The 11,630-nt window shown below is 50.1% G+C and overlaps 4 protein-coding genes across 4 annotated transcripts; 2 read left to right on the top strand and 2 right to left on the bottom strand.

Annotated features, from left to right (window-relative positions):
* Nucleotides 1-580: 580 nt before the first annotated feature.
* VTN77DRAFT_7958 (uncharacterized protein) lies at nucleotides 581-922 on the bottom strand (the record flags this gene model as incomplete). The annotated part of the gene is made up of 2 exons (XM_069424402.1): nucleotides 581-836; nucleotides 891-922. The coding sequence occupies 2 exons, from the start codon at nucleotides 920-922 to the stop codon at nucleotides 581-583; spliced, it is 288 nt and encodes a 95-aa protein (XP_069274952.1).
* A 102-nt stretch (nucleotides 923-1,024) lies between these two features.
* On the bottom strand, nucleotides 1,025-2,713 carry VTN77DRAFT_7957 (uncharacterized protein; the record flags this gene model as incomplete). The annotated part of the gene is made up of 1 exon (XM_069424401.1): nucleotides 1,025-2,713. The coding sequence occupies one exon, from the start codon at nucleotides 2,711-2,713 to the stop codon at nucleotides 1,025-1,027; it is 1,689 nt and encodes a 562-aa protein (XP_069274951.1).
* Nucleotides 2,714-4,012: 1,299 nt separating this feature from the next.
* VTN77DRAFT_7956 (uncharacterized protein) lies at nucleotides 4,013-4,887 on the top strand (the record flags this gene model as incomplete). The annotated part of the gene is made up of 6 exons (XM_069424400.1): nucleotides 4,013-4,071; nucleotides 4,134-4,244; nucleotides 4,300-4,316; nucleotides 4,372-4,517; nucleotides 4,598-4,678; nucleotides 4,756-4,887. 6 exons carry the CDS (start codon nucleotides 4,013-4,015, stop codon nucleotides 4,885-4,887), a joined length of 546 nt encoding a protein of 181 aa, XP_069274950.1.
* A 1,194-nt stretch (nucleotides 4,888-6,081) lies between these two features.
* VTN77DRAFT_7955 (uncharacterized protein) lies at nucleotides 6,082-11,404 on the top strand (the record flags this gene model as incomplete). Its single annotated transcript, XM_069424399.1, has 3 exons — nucleotides 6,082-6,244; nucleotides 6,367-11,089; nucleotides 11,161-11,404. 3 exons carry the CDS (start codon nucleotides 6,082-6,084, stop codon nucleotides 11,402-11,404), a joined length of 5,130 nt encoding a protein of 1,709 aa, XP_069274949.1.
* Nucleotides 11,405-11,630: the final 226 nt, after the last annotated feature.

Here is an 11,630-nt window from a genome sequence, read left to right as displayed (position 1 = left end):
CGATTTCAAAACGGCTTTACAAAATTAATTAAATTCAAAGAAAAAAAAAGGAAAGAGTGAACAGGTCTGGCAAAAGAGCAATTGCGCTCTTTCCAAGTCGGGTCGTAATCTTTTCACGAAAAGTTTCATTTTTACCCTAAAAAAAAGTTCCCGCGATGGAGGCGGTGAGAGGTTCAAGGTCGGCAGAAAAGTTGGAGTGTTCCCGAAACACACGCTAACCGCCTCTGAAGATCATCCACCATTTGTTCTGGACTATTTATTTATTAATCTAATAATTTTACTCTGCAAAACAGTCTGGATTCCAGGACCACTACTCCGTACTGCATAATATTTTTACTCCTTGAATTCGAAAACTGTTGGTTTCGGCACCTAACTAACTCTCGCTCCTTCAGAGCAGTATCAACAAACCAGGAAGCAGAAGAAAATGGAGCTGAGGAAAGGGAAAGAAAAAGCTGAATAATATTGTGCTCTGCCCAACCCAATCTGATCGAATTCTGAAGCGTCGGATGAACATTTGAACTTTTCAACAACACGGAAAGGAAAGGAAAGGACAAGAGAAGAGAAGGAAATTACTACTTAATTAGCCTGACGCCTTGTCCCTTCCATAACTCCCTTTCATGACTATGACTGTAGAGTCAGTCGTCGTTGATAGTAGACAAATCCACCGTACGTTCGAACCATCAACCATGTAGCCCTTCGATACAACCGCTGAAGATAATGAAGAGAAAACCTTCACTGCAACTGGTAAGTCGAAAAGAAGAAACGTTTCGCCATGTTGATCCCTCATGATCGCATTCTGCAAGCACCAATACTTATTTCCGATAGGATTGATGAGACTGCCATAGTCAGCTATGTATGTACCAGAGTAGACAAGTACACCAGAGACTCACCTTGTAGCGAGCTTCGTATCTAGACAATCCATGGGATGCTACGAACGAGATAGCTGATGTTGAGACTAGAGCAAGGAGTCAGTCAGAAAATGAGACAGACAGACAGAAAGAAATGAAACCACGAATTTATGATCTTACAATTTGTCAAATTTCCTGGCAGCTCCCTTCAGTAATCCCTGCTCCTCGAACCGGTGTCTCTGCATCAGCCATTCCTTAACTCGACAGTACTCAGTGGGATCGTCTTCAGAATAGCTAATGGTGACAACGAGACGAGCCAGCCTCCGGGAGCTTCCTGAAGAGTAGCCTCCGCGCTCCTCCAAGTTAGAATCAAAGAAATAGCCTCCACGTCCAAGGTACGTTGGATCGCAGATCTCCAAGAGCTTGTCCATAAGGCAGCGTCCAACTCCTTGGTCTCTCTTCATGTGATGAACGAAGATTTCAATCTCCGCCGTATGACGGCCGATGGTATGAGCGCCCATAAAGTCCGTCGCCAGTACATAGCCCATGACGTTCTCATTCTGGTCACGACGAACACGACCGTTGATAAGGGCTGACTTTCGCTCCACTGCGACGATGAAGGGCAACTTTTCACGCTTGCAGTCATCGATACGTTGGCGCATAGCGGGTTCAGTGATCGCCGTCACATCCACACATTGAGTCGAATTGGCAACATACCAGTTGTAGAGACTCAAGAGCTCGGGTATGTCTCCGACTTCCGCAGGGCGCAGGTAGATGTTAGCTTTCGGAACGTTGGGATTGCTCGAAGGCGGAGTCCTCATGGCTGCCAAATACTGAGCGCGAGCTTCCCTTCTCCTGATTTCGGAATCTGCCTGCTCCTTTTTCTGCTGGATGATATAATTGAAGCGGTAACCATCCACAGTCTCGTGAGAATGGCGATTCGTCATCTCATCGGTCAGCTCAAGAAGAGTCTCATCATTCTCAATGTTGGGAATAAACATGCCCTGATGCCCATCAGAATGCGCAGTGCCGTCGAAGAAAGACTTGTGATATATGTCCACATAGTGGCATATATGCATGGTGGAGTCCAACCAGGCGTAGAACCAGTTGCGAAACTGTACGGGGGCATTCCAGACTGCGGGACTGTACTCCCAGTCCGCGCGGCGAACGAGGTCACCGAATTCCCAATTGTTGATCTCATCCCAATTGACGGAATCCACAATTTCCTGAGGCGTTGGGCATGGAGGAAGTTCACCAAAGGGGCTGCCACTAGGAGCATTTGACTCTTTCTGCATGGGATGCGGATAGAGTACGACGCGGCCCTCTTCAATGGCTGGGTATGCCCGAACATCCTGTGCGTATAAGGTCCACTGGAACTTATACTTTTCGTCTGCTGGCATGTCGGGGGGAAACGTGAAGACGGAATCCGCGCGACCGACATCCAGACGCTTAATGACCCGTCGATAAATGGTGGAATCGGGATCTATCCCGGGTCCGGTCCTTGCCTTCTGAAGAACCTCAGGATTGGAATCTAGCCGGTCGTCGGTCTTCAGTTTGCACTTTCCAACCTGTGCTCGGATCTCTTTCTGGAGGCGTCTGAGTTCTGCCTTGGCTTCCGGAGTTGCCTCAGTCTGTCTAACCCCCTTCCTTTTTTCGGGCTGTGGCTTCTGCTCCAAGTGAGAAGAGTTCTCGACGCTAAAATGGATCGGAGATGTAGTATCAGGTTCAGGTCTATCCGTCAACCTATCGTGTGGGGTTGAAGACTTGGGTTGAGATTCCTGAACGTGGTCATTCGAAGGCTTCTCCTTGCTCTTGCCTCGATAGCGGTGCAGGATAACCTCATCAGACTGATCAGTGTCGACCATCTTGACTGTAATGAGTGTTTGGTCAGTTTAAGTCATCATTGAATGAGAATTGGAAGAAGTCGGTGTACCTTCTGTACGCTGCAAGGATTCGACTTCAGGAGCAACAGCCGCTCGAGAAGACCATAAGGCTGACGTAGGTAGACAACTTGGAAGGAACTTCGTAGTCTGATTTCCAGTTCTCACTTGAGTAGCTTCGGGTTGAGACTCTGGGCTGATCTTAGGACGCTGAGTGGTGGATTCACCACCATGTAAAGAGTCCTGGGGGCCCGGAGCTTGATTTTTGCTCACAGCAAAACTAGTGATAGCGGCAATCTGAGGTGAAGCTGAAACTGGACAAGGAGAGTCAACCTGACTGTCTTGTCCTAGATTGTCTTTGTGTATCTTCTCCTGAGATGGTGCTGTCTTCACACTTCTTAAATCCCACTCTGCTTGTTTGAGGACTGGACTAGCATCATACAGATTATGAGAGGAGCTTCCAGTAGCCACAGAGCATGGTCCTGACTGCTTAGACGTATGTTTCACAACAGGAGCATCGTGAGCTATGTTGTCTGCACTGCTTGTCACCTGGTCTGCTTTCACAGGTGAATTATCCACAACAGGGACATTAGGCGTGTTTGTATGATGCGCCACAGGAGACTTGTACTTGACGAAGAAATCAGTTTTTGTTCGAAGATTTTCTCTTGCAGTCTGATATCTATGCCAGAGCTCGGCATTATTGTCACTGTCCTTGTCGAAATAAACGGCTTCCTTGTCTCCCATGGTAGGCAACTGGATTAGTTTAGGCGGGACACTAAACAAGAAAAAAGATTATTAGAATTATATCCACATAAATATCCTGGGACGTGGGGGGAATGCGTACGTGTTTCATGAAGGAGACGTGTTGTTTGTTATGAGGAGTTGTGAAAGGATCGTCAACAGCTACAATCGCCCAAAACACATCAAGACTGACAAATGAGAAATGTAGTAAGAATGCGAAACAAAGAAATAAGCGTTGCTCGTCAGAGCATTAGATAGAAAGACACATGACCTTAGTGGGCAAGTGATAAGAATATACAACCACAGGGACATTGAAGAAACAACATGATATGTGTCTGAGGAAAACAAATAATCTAAGAAAGAGGGCCCTGGTAAGGTGTATTTTTGTTATTGTAGATATTTGGGGAAGTTCTGTGAGCAAATGTGGGCGTGGCGGGTTATACCGTTGGCTCTGGTTGATATTCGTTCATCTTCCTTGTCTTTTACCATTCAACTGGCACAAACTCGCCAAAAACAGGTCATACCCTCCCCAACCAAGCCAAAATGCTTTCTATCTTACGAAAAGCACGGTTGAAAGATAAAGAGATGAGAATACTCATGCTGTAGGTTCTCTATCCCGAAGAGCAACCTTTTCAAGTGTGTCTTGTATGCTCATGCATGGCAGCGGCCTGGATAATGCTGGGAAAACGACCATAGTGAAGAAAATCATGAACGAAGATGTCACCACCGTCAGTCCAACTTTGGGGTTCATCATCAAAACTATTGATTTTCAAGGGTAGGAGAAGATATATTCGCAGAGAATTTGATGGTTTGCTAACTTTCGTGGGCAGATACAAATTAAATATCTGCATGAGCTCCCGGGTGCCCTCTACCTGTTTGCGCCATGCTGACTGTTCTTCTAGGGGATGTCGGAGGCCAGAAGACGCTGCGATCATATTGGAGAAACTATTTCGAAAAGACTGATGCCTTGATATGGGTAGTGGATGCGACAGATCGCCTCCGGATCGACGATTGTCGTGAAGAGCTTGCTGGCCTGCTTCTCGAGGAGGTAGGCTCCGACCCCTCGCTCCCTCTTTTCCCGCCGCTTTGAAAAACTCTTCAAGGGCACTCTGGCTAATAGAGGACCAGCGTCTGATGGGAGCAAGCCTTCTTGTCTTTTTAAACAAGACCGATGTCGAGGGCTGTATGACAGAGAACGAGATTCGTGAGGTATGATTAGAGTTCCGCCCACTCATTCCGAGGCTACGGTCGCGGGGCTGATCAATTACGATTTTTTGAACGAAAAGGGTCTCCGGCTGGATGCAATCAAGACACACAAGTGGACAATACTCCCATGCAGTGCGATGACAGGAAGGAATCTGAACGAGGGTCTGGAATGGGTCGTACAGGATGCAAAAGACAGGCTCTTTCTGTATTGATCTTGAGACCTCGGCCTTGGGATGGATCATGGTTGCATCTTATCACACACGCCCAGCTTACGACTTTCACATATACGCGATACCCTACAGCATCTATGATATGACCACATCACGAATTCATATACGTGGAGAAATGGAAACTTTTCAGGCAGCATCTCGTCTTGAACTGCACAGGAATAATTTTGGGCGTCGAGAACTCATTAGAAACAATGCCACATATTATATAACTGACCTCTGGAGATTTCCCCCCCCCCCCCCCCCCCCCCCCCCCCCGACTTGTTTATTTTCTTTTCTGCAGTCTGATCCGACGGAGACTGGATAGAGTGGTCACTAAAGTTCCTTCCGCGTTTCCCATCTCAAGACCAGATGGACATTACATCTGATTATTGATCATAGGAGATGACTTTGGACCAACTCCAAACATTGAGAGCGGATTGTTGAGAAAAAGGACGTAATCAGAATTTTTCTAGCAATCACTGTCCCGAATCTACGACTTTCCTGCCAGAATCCGACCAGTCGAACGATAAATTACTGTAGGTGGACTTGTAAATGTCAACTAGGTTCCTGGAGTGTTAATAAGCCTTGGGCAGCGATTGTAAGGAAACAATGTCGCCCCTTGCCAGGGACCCTGTGGCAGTTGGGCTGTGGCATCCTGGCGGTGAAAAACGAATGATGATTGACGGGGGCAAACGAAGGCTGTGCTCCACACCCGGAAAAAGAAACTCGGAAACAAGTGGGCAGATCCCTTAGGGGAAGCACAGCAGGAACAGCGACGTTACAGTTCTGCTGCGAGATAGATGCTGATTCTGATAACAGTAAAAACCCAAGGCTTCGAGAATAATGCAGGGAACATGAGAAAACAATCGAATCCCTGATTAAGCCATACAGGAGCCTTGTGATCGCCCTGTCAGGAACCCAATGCTGTGGAGCCGCATTGCGGGAGACCCAAAAACACACGCAGGGAAAGCACCATGGCTGGCGTCAAGTAAGCAGGCTGGGGTCCACTGCAAGCAGACATCCTGGATTCATATCCATGCCGGAAAGCAGAAGTCAGTGACGGACCTCATGGTTCTGATCAGTACCTGGGAGCCTCCGGAGATAGAAATCTTTGATAGACCAACGCTGTGGGAGCTCTCCTTTCTCCTGAACCCCACCTGACAGGGCCCCTGTTTACCCTGTGTGAATGCCGTGACGATGTCTTCAGGGACTATAAACGACACCACTGAGGATGTCAACGATTTCCTCCAACGCATCCGGGAGCTGGGGGACAAGCGTGACAAGGAGGATGAAGAGCGAACGAGGAAGCTAGAGGAGGAGATTTTGCAGGGCCGAAAGGAACGACAGGCAAGACGAGCTGGTAAGCTGCGGACTCATGGCCCTTGCACCCCGGTCTATTCTATTTCTCAGTCTAAGCCTTTTACTTCATCATTCAGTTCATTGCATGCCTGCTGACCGTTGCCTTCTCCTGTCATGCTACAGAACGAGCTCGATCTATTTCTCCCACAAAGGATTCACCTCTCTCAGACCTCCCAGAATTACGTGCATCTCGTCCCCAGTCGTTGATTGATCCTCCGCTAGACCTCCAGCCGTCTACCCAGAACCAAGAGAAGGACACTGAGCCACCCTCAGATTTGGAGACTGAGATCAAATCTGCTGCCGGAGACACGTCCACATCTCAAGACGCCGAAGTCAGCCACGAACGAGTAGGCTCTGGCGGGGACCCGCCATCGGGGAGCCGTACTCTCTCCTGGCAGCGGCGTCCAACTTCTAGCTCTCCGCAACGCGAGTCAACCCAGTTTGCAACTCCACAGACGCAGGACAGTGGCTCAAATCCTAACACGATGCCGTCCGAGGATGAGTCGACACCTTCCCGCGCGCAGATCTCCCAAGTCCTTAGTTCCAAAGATCCCTCTTGGTTCCGTCAAACGCCAGATCGAGGAATAGGCTCCCCGGCTTTCCGACGGAACGCGGAGGAGACAATGTCAGACGTCTCATCTACTGGTGGAGGCATGAGACTACCTGGCCTGAGTCGCGAGTCCTCAGCAGAGCCAGAGAAAGCTACGAATCAGGAAACAGGCGGTGAGAGGTCGCGCTCGCCATCTAGAGCGAGTTCGACGTTCGGCACCAGCAGTGTTGGAAATAGATACTCGAGCATGTCTTCAGTGTCTACGACCGGTGGCCTGGGCTCCCCTGTTCCCTTGTCCTCTTCCCAAAGGTTCGAGGCTCGAAAGGGGGAGGCGTCGCCTGCAGCATCCGAAGTTCGTGCTTCTACGTCTTCTGGTCGCAGCTCACCTGAACGCTCTGTGTCTCCAACGAAAGGTCTCGGAGGATTCGTACAGAGTGCTATGATGAAGCGTTCTGACAGCATATCGAAGCGGTGGAGTGCTCAGGGGGCTCCTGGTCGGAGTCGTGGCAACTCCATCGTGACCAACCGCAGTGGTATTGGACGCTCTGGGTTAGGGGAGTTAACAACCACCAGTCCTGCTGACGCGAAGACTGCTGGTGAAAGCTCTCCTCTAGCCACTTCCCGACCGGATTCTAGCAACAGCGAGGCGACAGTGGCGCATCAGACGAAAGTGAACGAGGAGCAAGGAGCTTCTGGGACCGCCGGCAGCAAAGATGGATTGCGAAGCGACGATGGCTTTGTGAGACCATCTCTCCCCTCGCATGCCCGATCCTTGAGCATTGTGACCAAAAACGATGCCAAAGCACAAGACGGCGATCCTCAAACACCAAAGAGTCCTACCAAGAGCATGGATCCGAAACGTTGGAGCCCCACGAAAGCGACATGGCTCGAGAGCGCGCTCAATCGACCAGAGTCTCCGAGAGCGAAAAGCCAGGTTTCACAGCAACCGGCATGGATGAGAGAGCTGAACAAGGCGAGACAGTCAAAGTCGAGTGTGGATCATGGGAAGCCAACGGGTTCCAAGGAAGGTTCTCCGGTGACCGGGAGCCATTCTCAGAAACCGAGCACCAGTGGAGGCGCGGAGACAATCAGCGGCAGTGAGACAGCCAGTGTCAAACAGACAGAATCAGACTCAAATGTCCAGAGTCAGGATGTCGATACATCAGCGGAAAACAAGACTGAGAGTCCTAGTCAGGACGTCAACACATCAGCGGAAAATAAGACTGAGAATCCTCAGTCTTCTGCAAAGGGCCAGGACGAGCAATCTGTTACCGAGCCCACTGCTACGCGAGATACGTCGACGCGCAAGATTCCGCCCCCAGTTTTGGCGCCCAAGCCGAGTCTGACGCTCCGTTCAGATGTCAATTCACCAAAGTCACCCAAGTCAAAGCAACAACCAGGCGTAATAGATTTCCGAGCTAACTTGCGACGGAGAGAAGTCACCAATGAAAGTTCTCCCCAGGAGGAGCCTGAATTCAAGAACGTCTTTGGGAAACTAAGAAAGACAGAAAGGTCAAACTATGTGGCTCCAGATGAGCTCAAGGAGAATATTATGAGAGGAAAAGCATCTCTCAACGCGACCCCTAGTCCGAAAAAGACACAACGGGTGGACGACTTGAAGGAAAGTATATTGAAGCAAAAGGAAGCCATAAAAGCCGGAGGTGGTTCTGTAAGGCGAACGACGAATGGAGACGAGCGGCCCCCTTCCAAAGCTGCGGACCCGATTCCTGAGGCTATAACGAGGCGCAACAACCTCTCTAGAGGTGATAGCATCAAAAGCAACACGTCTCGTGGATCGTTGCCTTCACCAGCAGTTGACGAAAGGGGGTCATGGAGAGACTCGAGAGAGCAGCAGCCATCGTCAAAGCAAGCCGATGACAATGAGCAAAATCGACAACCTCCCAAGCCTGAGCCAGTGGTAAGTCCGACTGGCTCTGCGGACGCCCAATCGTCGCTTCAAGAAGACTCTCCTAAGCAAGACGAACTTATCAAACGCGAAAGCGACGAGCTTTTGCCAGAATCTGAAGCTGCGTCAGTAGAGACGATGCAGAAGGACTCGCGAGCAGAAACAATCGGACCGGTTCGTCCCTTGCCATCGAGCGATAATGCGGGAGCTGCGAAAGTGGCCGCTGCAAATAAAGGGCTTGCTACTAGAGGAAGTCTTGCAGAGCGACTGAATCCTGCTTTGGCAAATGTTCTGTCTCGGGGGCCACCACCACTCGCGGGTAGAGAGGCAGAGAAGCCCAGTGCGACGGTTGTGCCCGACGAGACTATGACGAAGAATTCGCCAAACCCTACGGATCTCTCGTCTTCTACGCCTCTCACACACATGACTAAAAACCGGGCGAAAGGGCCCAAGAGGCGATTGCCCGGATCTACTCCTTCCGGCGCAAAAGCTCCCGTTAAACAAGATGAGTGCACTTCAATGGAAGATAAGAAAGCACCACTGGAACCAAAGCCTCTTGCAAATATGGAAGAGCAAATCGAGTCCCCTGTCTTACCTAAACCTTTCCCCGCTGGGTCTGTATCGGCAGTGATTTCAAAGTTCCAAGACTCTCCTTCTACTCTCAAGAAGCCAGGTGACGAGAAAGCTCCCGTTAAGCGAGAGGAGCGCACTTCAATGGAAGATAAGAAAGCACCACTGGAACCAAAGCCTCTTGCAAATATGGAAGAGCAAATCGAGTCCCCTGTCTTACCTAAACCTTTCCCCGCTGGGTCTGTATCGGCAGTGATTTCAAAGTTCCAAGACTCTCCTCCTACTCCCAAGAAGCCAGGTAACGAGCAGCTGAAGCCGGCTGTGACTACGAAGTCTCCGGAGCTGAAGAGATCTACATTTGGCCCTTCTGCTCATGCACAGGACTCTACCCAAGAGGCGAAAGAGGATAAGAAACAAGAGGGCACGGGGGCCCTTCCATCCAAGCGAGACATGGATCTGGAAGAATCAAGTCCAAAGCCAGATGTCATCCAACAAAAGAGTGTAAATCCGGAGAGTCCGTCAAGTAGGAGGCCAACTCCGCCCCCAAAGTCCGCGGCGTTGTCTTCGTCTCTGTCTCCAGCCTCTGCGGCTAACCCAAACATGCCAGGGAATTCCTCTCCTTCTCCTGGTCTTACCGCGAAGCTGAGAGAGAACTTTGAAAATACTTCACCACTGCAATCAAAGATCGGCTTTTTCCAATCAAAGCAGAATTCGCCTCAAGACAAGGTGGCATCCCCCCGGCCTGAGAAGGTTTCTCCATCGCCACCGGTCCCTCCGAAGAAGGTCGACTTATCCCTAGATACGTCTATTGACCCAAGAAGACCGTCCGTGTCGTCACCTGTTCCCCGCACTTCTGAATCTGCAAGGGTCATCTCTTACTTCTTCAATACGCTTCCCAGATCGAGCGATAGGGTGAATATAGACCCTCAGCTAATCCTGACGGCTGAGCCGGACAACCCGAAAACGAGGACAATCAGAAAGCAGATCTGGGAAATAACAGGTGACGGCAAGAAGCATGACCTTCCTGTTAATCAGGAATACATTCTTTTCGAAGGCAGCATGTACTTATGCGTTCACGTCTTTGAGTCTAATGACGCCAACAAGACAGAAGTCTACCTTTGGTGCGGCGACGAGGTCGGAGACGCAGCAATAGATGACGCCCAGCTCTTTGCTCGAAAGGTAGCAAGAGAAAATGGCTGTAAGCTCGAGATCCTGAAGCAAGGCAAGGAAACCGCAAATTTTATCCAGGCCCTGGGAGGAATCATTATCACACGCCGTGGGACCAGCTCTCGTTCCAATTCCTCTTCTGTCTACATGCTCTGTGGACGAAGACATCTGGGCCAGATTGCCTTTGACGAGGTCGATTTCTCTCGCCGGAATCTGTGCTCGGGCTTTCCTTTCGTCATATCCGCCAGGTTCGGCAAGCTCTATCTCTGGAAAGGAAAGGGCAGCGGGGCGGATGAGATTGGCGGCGCTCGGCTCATTGGTATGGACCTTGGCCTGACTGGAGAAATCGAAGAAGTTAGCGAAGGGAATGAGCCTGAAAGCTTTTTCGATGTGTTTCCGGACTCCAAGGAGACTGTGTCCTATCAGACATCGGGTCACTGGCACTTGAAACCCAGCCATGAAAAATACCGTTGCCGACTTCTTCGTGTCGACCATGAGCTAGGTCAGCGAGTTGGCTTTTGGAACCTACGGGGCGGCTCATCTTCGCCAGTCACGCGGCCAAACGACACCGTCCAGGAAATTGAACCTTTCTGCCAGAAGGACCTCCGATCAAAAGACATCTACGTCCTTGATGCGTTTTTCGAAATATATGTGTAAGTTCTTCTAGACTGTCTCATATGCAGAACCAATAGAAGACCCTGACAATCTCTTTTTTCTTCAACAGGATCGTCGGTGAGGAGGCTTACGCTCGATCGGCGGAGTTCGCATCTGCTCTCGTGTTCGCCCAGGAATATGGTATTCTGGCTGCTTCACTTCAGGATCGGCCCTTCATCCCTAAGAGTTTTGTTGCCATTGGTGGGGTCCCGGATGCTTGCAAGATGGCGTTCAGGAAATGGGACCGGCGGACATCCCAGACCTCTCCCCTAGTTCTGCCGCTGAACGCGGCTATCGAAGCTATCCGGTCGTGAAACATTTGGATCTGCGCCTTTTACCTCCACAGCATCTTTCGGTGTATATGGTCACTGTCGGCGTTTTCACCATGTTGGTGTACTTGTATAGCATGACCAAGAGGGCGATAACCCGGAGTTCGAGTTCCTACGGTTGTCTTTTTTCTAGTCACAAAGCTAGTTGTCTTTTGCCTTCCCCCTCCCCGCGTTTTCTCCTAATATTAAGGGATAGATTGGCGAGATTGGG

Source organism: Rasamsonia byssochlamydoides, assembly GCF_041956645.1.
Source record: "Rasamsonia byssochlamydoides strain NRRL 3658 unplaced genomic scaffold VTN77scaffold_67, whole genome shotgun sequence".
NCBI classification, from domain to species: domain Eukaryota; kingdom Fungi; phylum Ascomycota; class Eurotiomycetes; order Eurotiales; family Trichocomaceae; genus Rasamsonia; species Rasamsonia byssochlamydoides.
This window is presented reverse-complemented; position numbering and strand designations above follow the sequence as displayed.